The sequence below is a fragment of the Bos javanicus genome, chromosome 11 (assembly GCF_032452875.1).
Source record: "Bos javanicus breed banteng chromosome 11, ARS-OSU_banteng_1.0, whole genome shotgun sequence".
In the NCBI taxonomy this organism is placed as follows: domain Eukaryota; kingdom Metazoa; phylum Chordata; class Mammalia; order Artiodactyla; family Bovidae; genus Bos; species Bos javanicus.
This window is the reverse complement of record NC_083878.1, coordinates 13,153,208-13,171,862: the sequence shown is the minus strand read 5'-3', so window position 1 is coordinate 13,171,862 and position 18,655 is coordinate 13,153,208. Positions and strand designations below refer to the sequence as shown.

General features: G+C 58.1%; 1 protein-coding gene across 21 annotated transcripts in view; it reads left to right on the top strand.

The window, feature by feature from the left end:
- Nucleotides 1–18,655, top strand: part of DYSF (dysferlin) — a 223,156-nt gene that overhangs the window by 95,231 nt on the left and 109,270 nt on the right. For all 21 annotated transcript variants that reach the window (XM_061431947.1, XM_061431954.1, XM_061431964.1 and 18 more), the window contains 11 exons: nucleotides 437–550; nucleotides 1,985–2,162; nucleotides 2,698–2,822; nucleotides 4,742–4,848; nucleotides 9,953–10,145; nucleotides 12,484–12,639; nucleotides 15,890–16,021; nucleotides 16,106–16,272; nucleotides 17,072–17,186; nucleotides 17,464–17,569; nucleotides 17,820–17,962. In XM_061431947.1, coding sequence (XP_061287931.1) covers nucleotides 437–550; nucleotides 1,985–2,162; nucleotides 2,698–2,822; nucleotides 4,742–4,848; nucleotides 9,953–10,145; nucleotides 12,484–12,639; nucleotides 15,890–16,021; nucleotides 16,106–16,272; nucleotides 17,072–17,186; nucleotides 17,464–17,569; nucleotides 17,820–17,962 — 1,536 coding nt within the window. The remainder of the gene's footprint in view (nucleotides 1–436; nucleotides 551–1,984; nucleotides 2,163–2,697; nucleotides 2,823–4,741; nucleotides 4,849–9,952; nucleotides 10,146–12,483; nucleotides 12,640–15,889; nucleotides 16,022–16,105; nucleotides 16,273–17,071; nucleotides 17,187–17,463; nucleotides 17,570–17,819; nucleotides 17,963–18,655) is intronic.

Below are 18,655 nucleotides of genomic sequence, written 5' to 3'. Positions count from 1 at the left end.
GCCTGGCGGTGCTTGAGCGGGCCCAGGGCCAGGCAGCTACCCACTCAGAGACCCCTTCTTCCTCCCAGACCCCTCCTGGCCCCTTCTTCCCTCCCACTCTCTTCTCTTTGCCTGTCCTTCAGGGCAAGCCTGACATCTCCTCCCAACCCCCCACCCCCACCCCTGCTAATTTTCCTGGCCCCCAAGGGGCCCAGCTTCTGTCTGTCTCAAGTTTCATTCTCCCCTGGCGAGGTTGGACCCTGGTGCTGACCATCAGGGTGGCATGGCCCTTGAACCCTCTGGGCCACCGTTTCCTCATCTGCAGAGTGACGGGGTGTGGCTCAGGGCCCTGCTGGTTTCCTGGGAGATGGGTGACCTCTGGACCAGATGAGGTTCCTTTCCTGCCCCTTCTCCCCTCCACTGCCCCTGCTCCTGGTGACCCTTCCTCCCCTCTCAGGGAGAAGGCGTGGCCTACCGAGGCCGGCTCCTGCTCTCCCTGGAGACCAAGCTGGTGGAGCGCAGTGAACAGAAAGTGGAGGCTCTCTCTGCCGATGACATCCTTCGGGTAGAGGTGAGGGGCGTGGCCCTGGGAGGGGCCAGAAGGGCGGTGGCCAAGTGGGGCTGGTGGAGGAGGGCTCAGCTCCACCCATACTCACATGCCTTCTCACCTCTGGGCCTCAGAGTAACCCAGCACCTGGTCTGCCTTCCTGAGGAATGTTCAGAAGCTCAAAGAAGATAAAAAGTGGAAAGTGTTCCTGAAATGAAAGTGTTAGTTGCTCAGTCGTGTCCGACTCTTTTCAACCCCATGGACTGTAGCTTGCCAGGATCCTCTGTCTATGGGATTCTCCAGCCAAGAGTACTGGAGTGGGTAGCCATGCCCTCCTCCAGGGGATCTTCCCGACCCAGGGATCGAACCCGAGTCTCCTGCATTCCAGACAGATTCTTTATCGTCTGAGCCCAAAGAAGATAAATAGAAGTATTTTAAAGTCTAGAGCTTGATGCAGGATGAGAGGCTATTTTAAAATAGCTAACACTTATGAATCTCTGACTGTTTGTCAGACACTATGCTGATGATACTGCTGATGTCACTGAGTCCTCCCAGCACCTGCCAGGTGGCTGCTCTGAGTATCCCCATTTTACAGATGAGAACACTGAGGCTCAAATGTAACAAAGCAGCAAGTGGTGGAACTGGGCCTTATTTCTAGGAGGCAGCTATGTGGAGTCCTCATGAGGGATTATACCCTCTCACTCTGTAGTCAGTGGTGCTGGTTTGACTTCTGGCTTGTCCACTTACCAAGTGGGAGTAATAATTATAGCCATCTTAAAAGATTGTTGTGAGAATGAAGTTTATTCTTACCAGCACGCAGTAGGTGCTCGATAAGTGTTAGCCATTGTCACTGTGTGCTTGACCTAATAAACCAGTCATGTAACCCCTCTCCCCTCTGCCTTCCACAGAGGGGATTGTAAAGTCATCTTGGTTCAAGCCGGGATGTGTGGTTGGGTGCTGGCCATGTCCTCAGCCTGGTGCCTGATGCCCAGCGGGGACAATGGGGCTCATTCATCCCATGCGTGCGGCAGCCTGTGATGCTGCAGGGCTGGCCGGCGTGGTGGAGAGCCTGAGTGGTGCGGAGTGGGTGTTCTGGGTGGGCACATGGTGCGTTATGGCCTCCGGCCCCTTCTGGAAAGGCAGAGGCAGGAGGCCAGGCTCCCCGGGGTTGTGGTGCCTCCGCTGCTGGTTTGGATTAAGGAGCTCCATGACCTCGGAGGCGCGGACCTTAGTAGAGGAACACGGCCAAACACACAGGCCTGGAATGAGTTTGCTCAGTTACTGACCAAATCTGGGCTCTGGTGCAGAGCCGGAGCACTCGCCACCCGCCCGTCCAGCCAGAGTTTATTGGGTGCCAGGCTCAGCCAGGGCCTCCCAGCCACGTGACCCCCTCCCCGCCCCGCACTGGTGTCCCTGTCCCTTCCCCCGTGACCCCGAGGCTGCCCTCTCTGCCCCCAGAAGTACCTCCGGAGGCGCAAGTACTCGCTCTTTGCCGCCTTCTACTCGGCCACCATGCTGCAGGATGTCGATGACGCCGTCCAGTTCGAGGTCAGCATTGGGAACTATGGCAACAAGTTCGACACCACCTGCCTGCCGCTGGCCTCCACCACCCAGTACAGCCGGGCGGTCTTTGATGGTGAGGCTGGAGGCTGCGTGCCTGGTGGGGGACCCAGGCCTCAGAGTAGGGGCTGAGCCCTAAATCCCATCCCCTGCGGAAAGCTTCTGGAGGCTCGCCCAAAGGCACACGGGTTCGGGGGACCCCTAGTCTGCTCCCTGCTATGCTGCCTCCCCGTGCTCATCTCCAGGTGCATCCCTCCTGCTGGGATCCATAGACTAGGCTCCTGACATCAGCAGTGGTTGGCCTTGATCTTGACCTTTGGTGACCACTCATTCCATGGTGGGTGTGGGGCTTGGCGTAGAGATTTTGGAGAGCGTGGGATTCCCAGGGTCCTTCTGACAGTGCCTTGGTTTTGATGTGCTAAGGAGTCCAACTGAGAGCAGTAGCTGTCTGTTCAGCGTGTGAAGGGAACTCTTGGCACCTTGTCCGGGCACTGGGGAATACAGGTCGTGCCACAGGTGTCTTAGCTGGGGGGCAGGTGTTTGCATCCGCCGCCTGCCTCGGCCCCCCACGCCTCTGCCCGGCTCAGCGCCAGGCCCTTGCGTCCTTCCAGGATGCCACTACTACTACTTACCCTGGGGCAACGTGAAGCCCGTGGTGGTGCTGTCGTCTTACTGGGAGGACATCTGCCACAGAGTTGAGGCTCAGAACCAGCTTCTCAGGATTGCCGACCAGCTGGTGAGTGGAAGCTGCCCCCACCCACAGACCCCATGCATGCACCTCTCCTGCCCCATGGGTGTCTTCAGTCCTGCCTCCACAGGGGCTAAGCCTGCAGACCTCACGATGCCTGTGGTCCCTGTGTCCTGACCAGGCCAGGCTTGCAGTCCTGCCCTGCACACTGGGAAGAGAGGAGAGGGAGGGAGCACAGCTCTGGGGGGGATCATCCCTAGTCTGAGGTAGGAGACGGCACAGAGAAACAGCTGAGAGAGACCGAGCTGGGAGCAGAGGACAGAGCCTGCAGCCATCCATCCACCCATTCATTCACTCATCGAATGCCTTTGACTCTTAGCACAGCAAGGGTTGTGCTGGAAACATCTAACTAGAGGGTGGATGTGAACAGGATGCTGCCCCTGACTCCAGGGGTCAGCTTAGTAAAGGAGTAGGCAGGTTCATCCACCCCTCTCCTACAGAGGCTGGAATTTCAGTTCAGACGTTGCTCCAGGAGTCCCTAGGGAGGGGGGCTCAGAGGAGAGAGGAGGCCAGTTAGCATCAGGAAAGCAACTCAGGGCGGCGAGGGGCCGCATCCAGTGAGGGGAGTTGGGGGCCGGTTAGGATGCCCTTGCTGGAGTCCAGGGGAGTGGCTCTGGGAGGGAGCTGACCTCAGGGAGAAAACAGAAGGAGTTGAGCTGCAAGGACTTGGTGGTCTGTTGGACTGGGGAGCAGAGGCTGTGAGGAGGGCCTCCAGTGGCTGGGAGCTCAGGAGAAGAGCAGGGCTGTGAGGTCAGGGATGTGTCCTGTCCTGGATGTGGCTGGGGGTTACTGGTGGATGCTGGGATTTGCAGGCCTGGTGTTTGGCCAGAGAGCAGAGGAGAGTCAAAGTGGGCAGAGGGGAGAGGCCAAGGGTGGAAGATCCTGGTGGTGGCCTCTGGCCATTTCTGTGTGTGCACGGGGTGGAGGCTCACCCACGAGGTGTGTGGCCCGTGAGAACGGGGGGAGGCAGGTGTGCATGCTTTGGGGGCCCACAAGGGCAGCAGGGTAGAGGGCAGGGCGTTGAGAGGTTTGGACAGGTGAAGGAGGTGAGCATGGTGAGAAGGGAAGGGGGAACGGGGATTTTAGAATGGCTGGGAGGGGTTGTCAGCCCCAGATGGGGACCACGACGACCCACACTTTCCCTGAGACGCGCAGTTCTCTGGGAGGGAGGGACCAGTCCACGCCCAGGTTTGGGAGAACTCGGAGTCGATTTTGTGCAAGTCCAGCATCTTCTTGGCCATCTGTTCTCTCCCAGGCCATGCCTGGCAGACAGGGGCTGGCTGTCCTTCCAGGGCCTGTCTGTCCGCAGTGTGGTGGGCCCAGGGTGGAACGCAGGCTCAGGAAGGCAGAAGAGGTGGGCAAGGGGGTGGGGATGGAGGGGCAAGTCCTTGGCCTGAGCGTGACCTGTTGGGAGATCTGTCTCCCAGTTCAGGCCTGAGACCTGGGGCTGGAGCGCCCCCTGGAGGAGACCAGTTGCGATGGGGGCACGAGTAGGAATTTGGGGAGGGAAGGCCTGCCGGGGCAGGCTGTCTGAGCGCTCCCGAAGGAAGGAGCATGGGATCCAAGCCTGCTTGGGTGGTAAGGTTTGAAAAGGAGAGAGGGTGCAGGTGGGACCTGGAGCTGGCTCCGAGGTCGCTTACCTGTGAGACCTGGCTTGACGGGGCCGTGGAGAGCGAGATACACAAGCGTGGTGGGAGTCCCCAGTCTGGGAATTGGATGTTTGTTGCGGGGAACCCTGCAAAGTTCTTGAGCCACGACAGCCGCTGGCTTGTGGGGTCCGTACTCTGCCTTCTTGGCTCTCACTGTTCTTGCCTTTTTGGCTCAGGGGCTGGGCTGTGGTGACAGGACCTGGGGATTGAGGGTCCGCCCCACGGTGACCTTCCTGACCCTGCCCGCCCATTCCACAGGAAGCCGGCCTGGAGCAAGTCCACTTGGCCCTGAAGGCTCAGTGCTCCGACGAGGACGTGGACTCCCTGGTGGCTCAGCTGATGGATGAGCTCATCGCAGGCTGCAGGTAGGGGGTGCCCGGCACCCATGGCGCCCTCCCCTTCTGGCTGGCCGGGCCCTTTCCCGGGAGTGTTCGTGTGTGGCGGTGAGCGACGGCACGTCTCCCCGGCCACGCTTGGCTAGCAGTCCAGCCCGTGCTGAGTCCAAAGGTGGTGGAGCCAGCGCGGGGAGTTGAAAAGGTGACATTTAGAGCAGGTCATAAATCTCCCTGCAGCAGCGGCAGCTGCGGGCCCAGGGCGGCCCGGCTCACCTGAATGGGGAGCGTTGTGTCTCTGATCCCCGACCTCTTATTTCCCTGATGGAATCTCCAGGAGGAGCTGGCTGGTGGGGGTGACGGCGCCCCTCCTCCCCCCAAGGCTGTGTCAGGGACTGGTGTTTCTGTTTAGCCTTCTATTGACATGGCTGATTGTCAGCTTCAGGAAAAGGGAGCCCCAGGGGTGAAGGAGAATGGGGGTTCAGGGCCCTGGTAGAAGGGGAAGCATCTGAACCTCTCCTCCACAGCTGGGTGATTTGGGGCTCACCACCCACCTGCTCTGAGCCTTGGTTTCCTCGTTTCAACCTGACATTAAGAATATTGTAACCACTTTATAATGTCACATAAGCAAAATGCCTGGCCCTTAGGACGTATTTAATAAATGATAGCTGTGATTATTATCAAGCAGAAGAAACATTAAGGAGACTTAGATTCTCATCCTGTTACCCACCTTTGTGGCTTTGGGCAACTTCACTTCTCTGGGCCTCAGTTTTCCCAGGTATTAAATGGACTTAATAACAGACAGCAGTCTTTTTTCTTACCATGGGATTAAGTGTGAATGTATGCAGATATAGTCTACACCCTCCTCTAAATCGTCTCACCCCAGCCCCTGTGGAATGTATGAGAAGTGCTGTGTGGCTGCCTGCCCCTTCTGGTCCTTTGTACCCCAGGTAGGAAGCACACCTTTATCAGAAATGGCCCTGTGGCCTGCTGCCCAGATGGGTCATTCACTCCTCCAAACTTTCCTGAGACCTGGCAGGTTCCAAGCGAGGAGCCTAAAGCGTGTTACAAGGGTGCAGCTTCAGCCCTCTCGGGGGTGATGAGGCAGAAGTGAGCAAATGAAGGAAAGTGTTGGGGGCTCGAGGCATGTGCCCCCGGAGCTCGGAGCAGGTGCATCTTGTGAAAATCTATAGACACTTCCTGGAGGCGGTGGTGCCCTAGGAGAACTCTGGAGGGGAGGAGTCAGCCTTTGGGGAACGGACTTCTGGGCATGGGCGCAGGAGCCTGGGATACCTGCTGCCTCCTGGGGGTTGTGAGGGGAGCTGCAGTCCCGTTGGGACAGGCCTCAGGGGGTTGCTAAGGCAAGCCCAGAGCTGGGGGCAGCGGGGGCCCAGGGATTCCTGGGGTTCAGACACTCACTCTGGCTGCAGTGAGAGTGGTGGGCTGCGGGTGGTGGTGAGGGGTGACTGATGAGGGCATCACCCAAGGCAGGGGACTCAGGGACATGAGTGAGAGAAGTAGAGGGCAACGTGGACTGTTCAGGAGGCACTGTGGTGAGTCATAGCCTCGTGGGGACCACTTTCTGTGCCAGGTGCGGTTCTGAGAAGTTCACCTGTATTAACTGATCATAAGAATCTTATGAGGTGGGAAGTAGAGGGATCCACATTTTACAGATGAGAAAACAGGCTCCGAGAGGTTAATCGCCCAGATTCACACCCTAGTAAGTGGCTGACCCCCTCGCTGTGCTGCTCTGTACTGGACAGGCTTTGATGGTGGATTGAGTGTGGCGGCCCAGGGAAGGTCCAGAATGGTCCCTTGGCTCTGGCCAGAGCAGGAGGGTGGAGAGCAGGGCCATTTCTGGAGGGGGACAGTGGGAAAAGAGCAGGTTTGGTAGAGGGAGAGGCGCTCGGGGCTGGCAGTGCTGAGTAGCAGTTGTCTGTGGTCTGGAGGTCGGAGGTCACTGTGAAGCTAGAGGGGGTACCCTCAGCAGGGGCAGCCGCAGAGTACCCGGCTGTGCCCCACTGCCCGACCTGACAGCTCGGGTGCGGAGGGCGGGCCGGGGCTCTGGGTTCAGCATGGTCTGCTCATGACTCATGTGCGATGTGGACCTTGGCAGGTCCGAGGGGCCTGACACATCTGAGACGAGTGGGTCCCGGGCCCCTGGGCCACTGCACCGCTCTCCCAGTGCTCCCCTCTTGATGTACTTGTTTCAAAATGCCTCTGCCAAAGCCTGGTCTCCTTGAATCACTCTCCTGGGGATAGAAGGTGGCCGGGGGCCTCCTGGAGAGCCCTGGTCTCAAGTCAGGGGCTTGTGAGGAGGGTCCCACCCCCTCAGGAGGGCACGCACGGCTCTCTGTGGAAGATCCGTTCCCTCGGCTCCATCTGGGCCACCAATAGCCCTGGGGCTGCAGAAAGAGAGCTCCCCTCCCCCACCAGGCTCTGTGTTGTGCATCATTGCAGCCAACAGCAGGGCAGCTGGGTGCAGATTACATGAGCCAGCTTGCCATAGATGACCACCAGCTGCTCACGGATTCCTCCGGCCAGCCCCCGCCCACCGCTCCACCATCAAGAGCCCTTCGTTTGCACAGATCCCTTCCTGCTGCATCTCCTGGGAGCCCCTCTCCCCGCTGTGCCAGTCTCGCCCACTCTGCTCCTTTGGCCCAGCCTTCTCCTCTCATCTCCTGACCCATGGACCCATCTGCCAGCCACACCTGGGTGTCCACCGGCACATCCTATCATTTTCTGTGATCTTCCTAAGCCTGTGCCCTGCCACCTCCACTCCAGCACTGCAGCGGCTCCCGTTGCCTTCAGGAAAAGCCAGCCTCGTCTGACACGTGGACTTCTCTGTCTCCACTGCCTGCTCCTGGACCTCAGCAGTCTCACCCTCCAGCCCCCTGGAGCCTCCGTGCTGGCTCACTCCCTTGCATGTGCTCCCCCCGCCTCTGAGTCTTGTCTTCTGCACATTCTGCTTCTTCAGCCAGAAGGCCCTTCCTGCTCTGCTCGGCCTGACCTGCTTCTGCTGACCTGCCAGTGCAGCTTGAGTCCTCTTCCTCCAGGAAGTACTCCAGACTCTGAGAAAGCTCGGGGAGGTGCGGGGGGGGGGGGCGGGGAGCTTGTCTGTTCCAGGGCCTTGTCTGTTCCAGGGCCTTCCTGAAGGTAGAGCTGGGTCTCATCCCTGGGTCCAGTCTCTGGTCAGGACCAACAGAGCTGTTCCTCGTGAGGATTGAAACGAATGACCCAGTGCCCAGGGTATCTTTCAGGCTGGACACTCTCCCCTCCCAGGCAGCATCCCTGATAAAGGCATCCAGTCTCCATGGGGGCAGACAGCCACCTCGTGGACAGCCCAGCTCTGCTCCTAGCCTGTGCTGGACCCTGCCCTGGGCTGGCCTGTCGTTTCCAAGTCATCCAGGGTTGGTAGAGCGACTGCCCCTGCTTGGGGTTGGGGCCCTGTCATTGGCCTCCACTTCCAGGTCTCCCTTTTCTGGGCCTGCCTTGGGCTTTACGGGGTGGGAAAGGGCCGGGGCACCTTGCTTGTGGCAGTTACGGGTCTCGACTGTTTCTTGGGGAGCCTTGTTTGGGCTGGTGGCCTCCGTGAAAATCTCCCTTTGGTGGTCTGCATGGCAGTCCCTCTCAGTTCCGGACCCAGGCTGGGAGCATAAATCACCCTGGTTGGCTCGCCTCTCCATATCCCACTCCAGACCCGCCTGCCCCCGCCCTCAGGCCCACTCAGGCCTCCTTCCCAGCAGGCCCAGCCCAGGAGTCCGGTCGGGCCCCCCTTCACCCTCCGAACATGCCCCTCCGCCATGCTCCGGTGAGCTGGGGATGAAGGCCGCCCCTCTCCTGGCCTGGGGCAGCCCCATCCGAGGCACCCTCGGGGCAGTAAATATTATATTACCACAGGGTGTGCAGTACGTGACCTGAGACAGGCCCCAGGGCTTAAGTTTCCTGAGATGGAGTTTGCGTACTGCTCCCCCCACCCTAAAAATTCAATTAAAAAAAATAACAGGAAAAATGTAGTGCGCCGAGGGCCTGCCAGAGTGGTGTATCTGGCGGCGGCGGTGCCGCTGCGCTCGGCGGTAATTGGTTCTGCATAGCTCGGGGAAATTGGCAGAAAAATAAATCAGCCGGGAGCCGGGAGTCGAGACACCGCGGGGAGGGAACGTGAGGTGGGGGGTGGCTGCGAGTGGTGGGAGCAGATCTGGTGAGCAAGCGGGCTTGACTGATGTCCTGTTTGCGAGTCAAGGGCTTAGAGGGGGTGGGGCGGCCCGTGCCCTGGAGCCGAAGTAATCTGGAGGAGTCCTGCCCCGTGAGAAGAGCACAGAGGCCGCCACCGCCACCCGCCCCTTCCGCCCTCTGTGACCCCTGTGTGCGTACTGACTGACCCTGGGCCTTGGTGTGGGCCGGAGGAGCCATATAAAGGGGCGCCCAGGCAGGGAGCCCAGCCTTTGGATGAGGGTGGTCAGAGTTCTACGCCTCCAAATAGGGTTGAGTTTAAACCCAACCCCCCTACTGGAGGCTTGGGGCCGTGTTTCTGGGACTGCGTGTACCCCCACCTCCTCTCCAAAGGCTTCCCAAGGCAGAGGGTTCTGGGAGGGGTGCTGTGGGGCCGCCCTGGGTCGACCCATCTGTGCTGCTGGCTGCTGGCCTCCCCACAGCGTCTGCAGTGGCTTGTCAGGGGTCCATAAATTTCCTTCTTGAAGAAAGTGTGCATACAACAGAATGGATTCGTTTCAGCCAAAGGCAACTTAGTGCTCAGGCCTCTGCTCTAGGAGGGTGCAGCGGGGGCAGGAGGGACCTACCGGGCCTCTGGGGGCTTGCAGTCAGTTGGGCAGAGGGGATGCACAGGTGAAAGAGGTCACAGAACTGGAGGCTGAGAGGGTAGGTTCCAGACAGGCAGCCTCAGAACAGAGAGGTACTTCAGAGCAGGAGGCACTCTGGCCAGGGTGGTTGGGGCAGGCTTCCTGGAGGAGGTGGCTGGAGGAGGCACCCAGGGCAGGTGGAGCAGCCAGCAGGAGGCTGAGGGTTTGAGGCCTGTTGTGAGTGCCTGTGCACACGTGTACACGCCTGTGTGTATGTCCGGGCCCGGGTGAGTGCTGGGCTCTGGCTCATCAGGCAAATCCGTCTCTGTCCGTCATAGCCAACCCCTGGGTGATGTCCAGGAGATGCCCTCTGCCACCCACCTGGACCAGTACCTGTACCAGCTGCGCACCCGCCACCTGAGCCAGATCACCGAGGCGGCCCAGGCCCTGAAGCTCGGCCACAGTGAGCTCCCTGCCGCCCTGGAGCAGGCTGAGGACTGGCTCCTGCGGCTCCGTGCCCTGGCTGACGAGGTAGCTGACCCTGCGAGGTGCCTTCCTTCCCGCCTGGGATGTCAGAGCTGGGAGGGGCAGGGGGATGTCTGGTCCAAACTGGCTCTGTTGCTGGGTAACCTTGGGGAGGTGACTTAATCTCTCTGAGCCTCCATGTTTGCCTTCAGAGGGGATACTGGGTGTGGTGGGGCCCAGCCCAGAATCTGGCATGTAGTAGGTGCTTGATAAATGCCCCCGAAGAAAGAAAGTGAAGTCACTCCGTCATATCTGACTCTTTGCGACCCCATGGACTGTAGCCCACTATGCTCCTCCATCCATGGGATTTTCCAGGCAAGAGTACTAGAGTGGGTTGCCATTTCCTTCTCCAGAGGATCTTCCCGACCCAGGGATCGAACCTGGGTCTCCCACGTTGTAGGCAGATGCTTTACCATCTGAGTCACCAGGGAAGTTCAAAAATGCCCCCAAATATGCTCAATAAATGTGCTTCATAAATGCTGCCGATGGCTTCCCAGGTGCCTCAGTGGTAAAGAATCCGCCTGTAGTGCAGGAGTAGCAGGAGACGTGGGTTTGGTCCCTGGGTCAGGAAGATCCCCTGGAGGAGGGCGTGGCAACCCGCTCAAGTATTCTTGCCAGGAAAATCTCATGGACAGAGGAGCCTGGTAGGCTTCAGGCCAGAGGGTCACAAAAAGTCAGACATGACTGAAGAGGCTTAGCGCAAATGGTGCCAAAGTATGTCAGAGACAGAGCTGGGACCAGAATCCGGGGCGCCTGGTCCAGTGCCAGGGCCCCCTTCCCCAGGGACCCAGCCCCACCTCCCCACCTACCTGTCTGCCTCGAGCCTGCCTCACAGGACCCTGTGTTTCCTGCCTGCCCGGATGCTCCTGAGCCCCAGGCTTGAGGAGGCTGCACCTGTAGTAATGTTGCGTCTACACCCTGAACCCTCTGCCCTCCGGGGTCAGATGCCCCCACCAGGTCTCCAGGGAAGCAGGCAGGCCACAGATGTGTCTAGAATGAGGAGAAAGGTCTGCCCATATGTCATGGGTGGACACAGGTGCTGACCGCCCTGGCCAGGGCCATGTGGGACCCCCAGGGAGGGAGGTCGTGAGGCATGATCTCTGCAGAAGGGGTGTGCAGAGAAGGCCAGAGCCTGAGTGGGGAGAAGAGGGCCCAGGAGGTGGAAGGGGTGGTCTGGAGGGGAAGTGGCCTGAAGGGTCCGTGTTGTCTCTTCCCCAAGTGGGGCCTCTAACATATGACTGGTTACTTGGGTGCCACTGTGCTGCTCAAGCCCAGGATGACCCTGGAAGTGGCTGTGGACCATCCCCTGGGGCGGGTCACAGACTGCCTTCCACATCTTGGCCCAGACTCCGGAACCCTCAGCGCAGACTGTGTTGTGGCTGGGAGTGGTTAAGGTGACAGGAGCACTAAGGATTGTGGAGGAGATGGGAGGGAGCCTTTCTCAAATTTGAGTGTGCTTCAGAATCCCCCGAAGGGCGTGTCAGCACAGGGTCCAAGCCCCACCTGATCTCGCATCTGGGGTGGGGCCTGAGCATCTGCACTTCCGGCAAGTTTCCAGGTGGAGCTGCGGGACCACACTTGGTGCTGTGGTTAGGGACACATATTTAGAATCAGAAAAGCCTGGCTCCTCACCTCTTTGAGCCTGAGTTTCCTCGCCTGTGCTGCCTCCCGGCTGCAGGGGTGAAGTGACACGCAGGGAGACGCTAAGGGAGGGTGCCGGCCAGCAGCCCCTCCCACAGAGCACAGGCCTTGGGAGCAGATGGATTTAGCCGACGGACCACCTCTCCTGAGTGTGGCATCTGGGAGCAGTGCTCCCTAGAGGTGTGGAAGCACTCCAGGGCCCTCCGTTTTCAGAGCCCTGTGTCAGTGGCCCCAGAAAAGGGCCAGACCCCCGAGCCCCTGCTGTTAGAGGGAGAAGGGCCCGGTGTCCTCTGGGAAGAGGCTCGCCTTCTGTAGATTCATGGCTGCTCTCAGGAGTCGGGAAGGGGGTGGCTCTTAGGTGTAATGTCATCTCTAGGGTCAAGTCAGCATTTCTCTACTCCCCAGTGGAGGGGTCTAAGAACTTGGGGCTCCAGGCAGGAGGGTCTCTTCCCAGAAAATGTGAATGCACATCAGTGAATTCCTGGTGGGCTACTCCTGTGAGCTGGGGGCAGCCTGGCATCCTCTCCTTGAGGGCTCATAGCTGCTGAAGATACAGGTGCCCAGCCAGCTCTGGGGAGTCAGGGGACACCCAAGGGTAGGAGCTTGGAGGAGAGGCCTGCGGAGGCTGGCTCACTTGTGGTGGGCTGAGGGTGCGGGCTGGGAGGTACCGTCGTCCCTACCCTGACTGCCACCCTCTCTCCAGCCCCAGAACAGCCTGCCTGACATCGTCATCTGGATGCTGCAGGGGGACAAGCGGGTGGCGTACCAGCGGGTGCCTGCCCATGAGGTCCTCTTCTCCCGCCGGGGCACCAGCTACTGTGGCAAGAACTGTGGAAAACTGCAGACGATATTTCTGAAAGTGGGTTGTTTTCCCTTAAGTTGTGGTCATACTCTCTTACCCCTAGGGTGGTCCACTTCCCTCCGGTTCCCTGTTTTCTGTCAGGCTCAGAATTTCAAGGCTCTGCTCTCTGAAGGGACCGAGGGCTTCCACAGAAAGACTTCCCTTCTCCCCTCCTCCCACAAAGTCCCTAGACCCCATGCACTTGGTTTGGAAAGCGAGTAGGTGAGAATCAGGGGGTGCTTGGAATGAATGGGGGGCTGACCCCGAAGGCTGTGCTCCTCTCCAGCCAGCTCCCTGGTGGGGGCGGCCTCAGCCCTCAGCCCCCACGGCCAACCTTTAGGAGTCCTGGCACAGACCTGCTTCCACCCTCCAGAGGGTTTGGCTCCAGGCAGAGTCACAATCTGGTTAGAGTTCCTCCCCGTGTTAAGGCTGGTGTGTGGGCGCTGGCTGTGCCCGTAGCTCTGCTCATCGGAGGCCTGGGACCAGGTAACCCTGTCCCTTCCGTCCTTTGGTCCCCACCTCCCCTGCCCTTTCTCCTCCCACCCATCCTTGCTCCCCCACCGTCTTCTTTCAGCCTTGGGGGTGGGTGACAGGGAAGTGAGCAGGTGCCTGAAGATGCCTGCTTTCTTCTCCGGGTTCATGTGGGGATACATGAACCTTGGTCAGGGGGCTGTGGCCGGCTGGTCGGGACACAGTTCAGGGACACCCCTCTCTGAGCTGTGGCTGCTGCGGCCCAGGCGAGGGTCTGCGTGTGGAGAGCCGTCACTGAGGCTGCTCTGATCGAGGAGGAGGCCTGGGGAGTGAGCCTGCCGCTCACTGCATGGGGCTGACTCCAGATGGCTCTGCTGGCCTCATGAACTGCTTGGCCTTCAACCTTCCCTCCCCTGTCTCTTCCCATCCACACCAGAGCCTCCTTCCATCTCACCTCTTCCAGGAAGTCACTGTGGACTAACCTTAGCCTCCAACCTCTGAGTGGCTATTGGCCGATCCATTCATACACTGGCCAGTGATTCTCACTGCCCTCTGAGGTGGGCAGAGGAGACAGCTTTCAAAGGCACAGTGTGTGTGGACAGGTTGTAGGTTGGCTGAAATACTGTGTGTCCTTGGGCAGATTGCCCAATCTCTCTGAATGCTGTTTTCCTACCTATAGAATAAAGATCAGACTGCCCTGATTACAGCATTGAGCATGGAATTAGGTAGCACAAGTCAAGGGTCTTCCTGGAACTAGGTGATCAATGAATACAATTTTTTTTCTTCTCTTCTCCCCTTTTCCTTCTGGGGAGCTCTTTGCCCCCTGGGGAGAGGAGGCTCCACCAGCATCGTGACTGGAGGCCATCACAAAGCCAGGGATGATCAGAAGTCTACATGCAGGTCATTGGTGCTTCAGAGGAGAGCTGGCTTTGCCTAGAAAGAGGGCAGGGGTGTGAGGCAGTGGGCTGGCCCTCCCACCTGGGACATTTTCCTCATGAGATCCCAACCTCCTAGCATCCTGCTTTCTTCTCTCCCAAGCCAGCTCCTTGCCTGGTTGGGCAGATGGGAAAGGAACTCCAGGAGCGGCCACATCTGAACAGGGTTAACCAGACTGTCAGGCTGCAGTGGAGGTGAGGCTGCAGGAACGGGCCTGGTAGATGCCTGTGAACGGAATGAGCATCAGGCTCTGACCTCTTGGCCCTGCAGCCTCAGGGAAATGCAAACTGAAAAATTTTTCTGATCCCAAGCAAGAAAAAAAAAAAAAAAAGATATAAGATTGTTTCTCGAAGTCTTCCCCACTGAGTTTATGAGCCCCGCCAGTAGCTCCTGAGCAAGCTCTACAAAAATGTTGGCAGCAAGCAGAGACCAAGAAAACATTGGTGTTTCTTAAGTTAAACCAAAGTTGGAAAAAATGAGCACCAGCAGAGAGGGAGAGGAGCCCCAAACTAGACATTTCTTTATTTGCTGTTGCTATTTTGGGTCCAGCAGGCTGGCCCTGTCTGGGGGAGGGCAGGGGAGAGACTGGGGGCGGATGGGGGAAGAGGGGGGTCAGGCATTCCTGCCATCTCCCTGGGGCTGGTGGTTTGGAGGGGAAAAGGCTACTAACCACCCCAGGGGAGAGGACACCGAAGCAAACAGTCATAGGGAGGTTTCCGAGGGGTGACACTTGGGGTCAGGGGCTCCTCCAGGCTTCACTGAGGATGAACCAAGACAGAGAGGCTGGGTGAAGGGTGAGATTGCTGATGCCCTGGCATGACCACCCCTTTCTGATCCTCTTACCTGGCCTGGGCTCCCGCTCTGGGGATCCAGGCCTCTTCTACTGGTTGGAGAGCCTCCCTTTCCTCCTCTAAACCCACCAAAGTGACTTTCTCATCTCATTCAGCTCCATGTCCCAGCAGAGACACTCCTCCAAGCTCAGGCACATGAAGCCTGGATACTTAATGTGTTACTTCCTCTAGGGGACTGTGTGTTATTCTGAAAGCGAGGCACTTCTGTTCCTTAGGCCATATCTGACCCTTGATTTCAATCAAATGGTGAAGCAGTTGTGGAGAATAAATGTTTTATGTTGGGTTGTTGTGGTTATTCTGTTTTGGCAGAGCTTCTGAAAGTTTCAGGATAAAAAGCAGTTGAAGACCAGTGAATAGCGGTTAACATGCTGATAAGCACTTGAAAGGGTGGGGATATCAGATGATACAACATCCAGCCAAAAACCCCTGAAAAAAAAAAAAAAAAACCCAAAACTGAAACTGAACAGAGAGGCTTTAACCTCTCCCCTTTTCAGACCTTTCTTTCTCTTATAGAGACATGTTCTAGAACCGCACCATCCAATATGCTAGCCATATGTGGTTATTTAAATTTAAATGAAATAAAACTAAAAATTTAGTTTCTCAGTCATACCAGTTACATTTTAACTGCTCAGTTGCCACATGGAGCTGGCGCATTGAACTCTGCAAATGTAAAAAGCCATTTCCACTGTAACAGAAATTTCCACGGGACCATGCTATTCTAGGAGAGAGCAGAAGTGAGGATGTGGTGGGAGAGGGGAGAATGGGGCTCCTGGTCTCGACACAGCCCGTCTCTGCAGAGAGCACCTGGATGGGAGGAATGCCATCTTCTCTTTTGATGGGAAGGAATCTTGGTGAGGTTTCTCAGTCGTCTGTGAACTTCTGAGAAGTCCCCCAATAGGGCCCATCCTGATGGGGTGACAGGCTGGTATGCCCAGGCCTGGAGGCCCTGCAAGTTGAGACATCCTGACTCTGAAGGGGACTGTGGGTTTCTTTCCTTCTCTGGTACCCAGTATCCGATGGAAGGGGTGCCCAGAGCCCGGATGCCGGTGCAGATTCGGGTCAGGCTCTGGTTTGGACTCTCTGTGGATGAAAAGGAGTTCAACCAGTTTGCTGAGGGCAAGCTCTCCGTCTTCGCTGAAACTGTGAGTGCCTGACCGCCTGCCCACCCTGCCCCCAGCCCCTGAGCTACTGCAGGCCTGCTCACTTCCCTGTTGCTCACTCTCCAGTATGAGAACCAGACCAAGCTGGCCCTGGTTGGGAACTGGGGCACAACTGGCCTCACCTACCCCAAGTTTTCTGACATCACGGGCAGGATCAAGCTACCCAAGGACAGCTTCCGCCCCTCAGCTGGCTGGGCCTGGGCTGGAGACTGGTTCGTGTGTCCAGAGAAGACGTGAGTTGTGGGCAGGGAGGGCTTGGAGATGTGGGCAGGGAGGGCTTGGAGACCCCCTCTGCCCCAGCCATTTCTGTGAAAGGGTCTCTGTCTGCTCTGCCCCTACGTTGGTCAGAGTGACTCCCTTGAACTCTCCTGGGCTCACGAGGCAGCATTCTCTGCTCAAAGGGCTCTAATGATCAGAAAGTCCTTTCTGATTAAACCTAAGCTGACATCCGGTAGACTTTGCATCCATTGGTTACAGCCCTTTCCTCCAAGATGCCAGAGAAAGCCTGCTCTCTCCTCTGCATGTTAATCCCTCTCCCGTCTCGGTCCCTCTCCCGTCTCAGGCCCCCTCTCCCTTAGTGCCTCTCAGAACAGCCTTATCCTTCTCCAACTGCATTGCCATCTCTACCTCTTCCTCCTCTCTCTTTTTCTATTTCGGTTGATATTCAACAGTTTTTTTTTTTTTTAACTCTTTAAAAATTGAAGAGCAATGCCTATCGTAGTCACCTACTCAGATCTTAAGTATGTAACCTGATAATCTTTGACATTTCTGCAACTATCTACTGAGCTTCAAATTCCCACAGGGTATTTGGAGTCTTCAGTTGGTTTCCCTGTTTCTTTCTCTATCTTGGTGGTGACGTTGTCTTCCGTCCCCTTGACTCGCTGCCCTTCCTGTCTCTTCCCCTCATCTCTCCTGTTGTTGGTTGGAAGTGAGGCTGACACAGAAAGGTTGGCCCAGGCCCTGGAGTGCTCTGCCGGAGGGTGTGGATGGGTGGGGGTGTTGGCAGAGACTCTGACTCACCCCTGTCCGCAGACTGCTTCACGACACTGACGCTGGCCACCTGAGCTTCGTGGAGGAGGTATTTGAGAACCAGACCCGGCTCCCTGGAGGCCAGTGGATCTACATGAGTGATAACTACACGGATGTGGTAAGGGGGTGCTCTGGGGGCAAGTGGGCTCTGCTTTCCCAGGGTCCTGGGCATTTAGGCCCAGGAAGGGCCTGTGACTGAGAGAAGAACGTTCTCCCCTGCTCCCACAGCCCCAGCACCCACGCTTGGGCTTTCACAGGGCCAGTGAGAGGTCTGGCAAGGGTCGGACACGGACCCCAAGTGACACCTGGGGCTTTGAGAGTGTGCAGCATCAGGTTGCATCTTCTCATCTCCCCATCCGTCTCTTCTCACGCTTGCCTGACCCGTGTCACTCTAGAACGGGGAGAAGGTGCTTCCCAAGGATGACATCGAGTGCCCGCTGGGCTGGAAGTGGGAAGATGAAGAGTGGTCCACGGACCTGAATCGGGCTGTCGATGAACAAGGTGGGCGGCGTGTGGAGCCCCCTGAGCACCCAGCAGTCTTGTGAGGCATGTTGGTGGGGACAACTAGAGGCAGAGCCCTTGGACTTGGGGTACTGGCCTTCACTGGGCTAGTTCATCTGGGGGACCTCCTGGGGAGTCCTTACTTCAAACTACAAATCAGGAATCGGTGGCCACTTGAAAGTCTGTGAATGTCCTCTGAATGCTGAGTGGGAGATGGCCAGGCCATGAACGATGGGCGCCTCCCCCCCAGGCTGGGAGTACAGCATCACCATCCCGCCGGACCGGAAGCCGAGGCACTGGGTCCCTGCCGAGAAGATGTACTACACACACCGGCGGCGGCGCTGGGTCCGTCTGCGCCGGAGGGACCTCAGCCAGATGGAGGCGTTGAAGCGGGTGAGCCCGGGGTGGAGGTGGGCAGAGGTGAGGCCCTGGGCAGGGGAGGCCAGCTGGGCACAGTGCACACCTCTGTGCACACACGCACGCAGGGGGGCGTGTGCAAGACAAGCACTCGAGATGCTCGAGATCACGTGTCGCTCACACAGGTGCTCATGGACAGAAAGCACCCAAACGCCCAGGACTATGCGTGGGGATGTGTTCAGCATCCCCTGGAAGGGGTGAAGGTGTGCCTCGGGCGTGTCTGTGGCTGGGTGGCCTTGGGGCAGAGTCTGAGATAGGAGCTTGGCTACCTGCAGTTTGTTGAGGCAGAGCTCTCGAGTGCCAAGAGCAAGACTGTGGTCCCAGGCAAGACGGTTTTGACTTGAACTATGGCTCAGAAAGGGGCTCAACCTGGAGCACCACAGCGCTCTCCTCACCTGGAGGCAAGGGGGCTGGGTTTGTACAGCCGCAGGCCCTGTCTTCTCCAAGGGCTCCATGCAGCCCTGCCTGCACCTGCTCCCGGGGTCACCCAGACGCTCACGTTCTGCGTGCCTGCCTCCCCGGAACCCTCTTGGCCTGCGTCCTTCCTTTCCAGGCACACGTTGGAATTTTGGCTCGAGAACTAGGCCTCCCCTCCAGTCCAGGAATAGCCTTTGGCATGACCCAAGTCCCTTCTCTCTCTTTGGTCACAGAGAATCTAGAGAGGAAGGT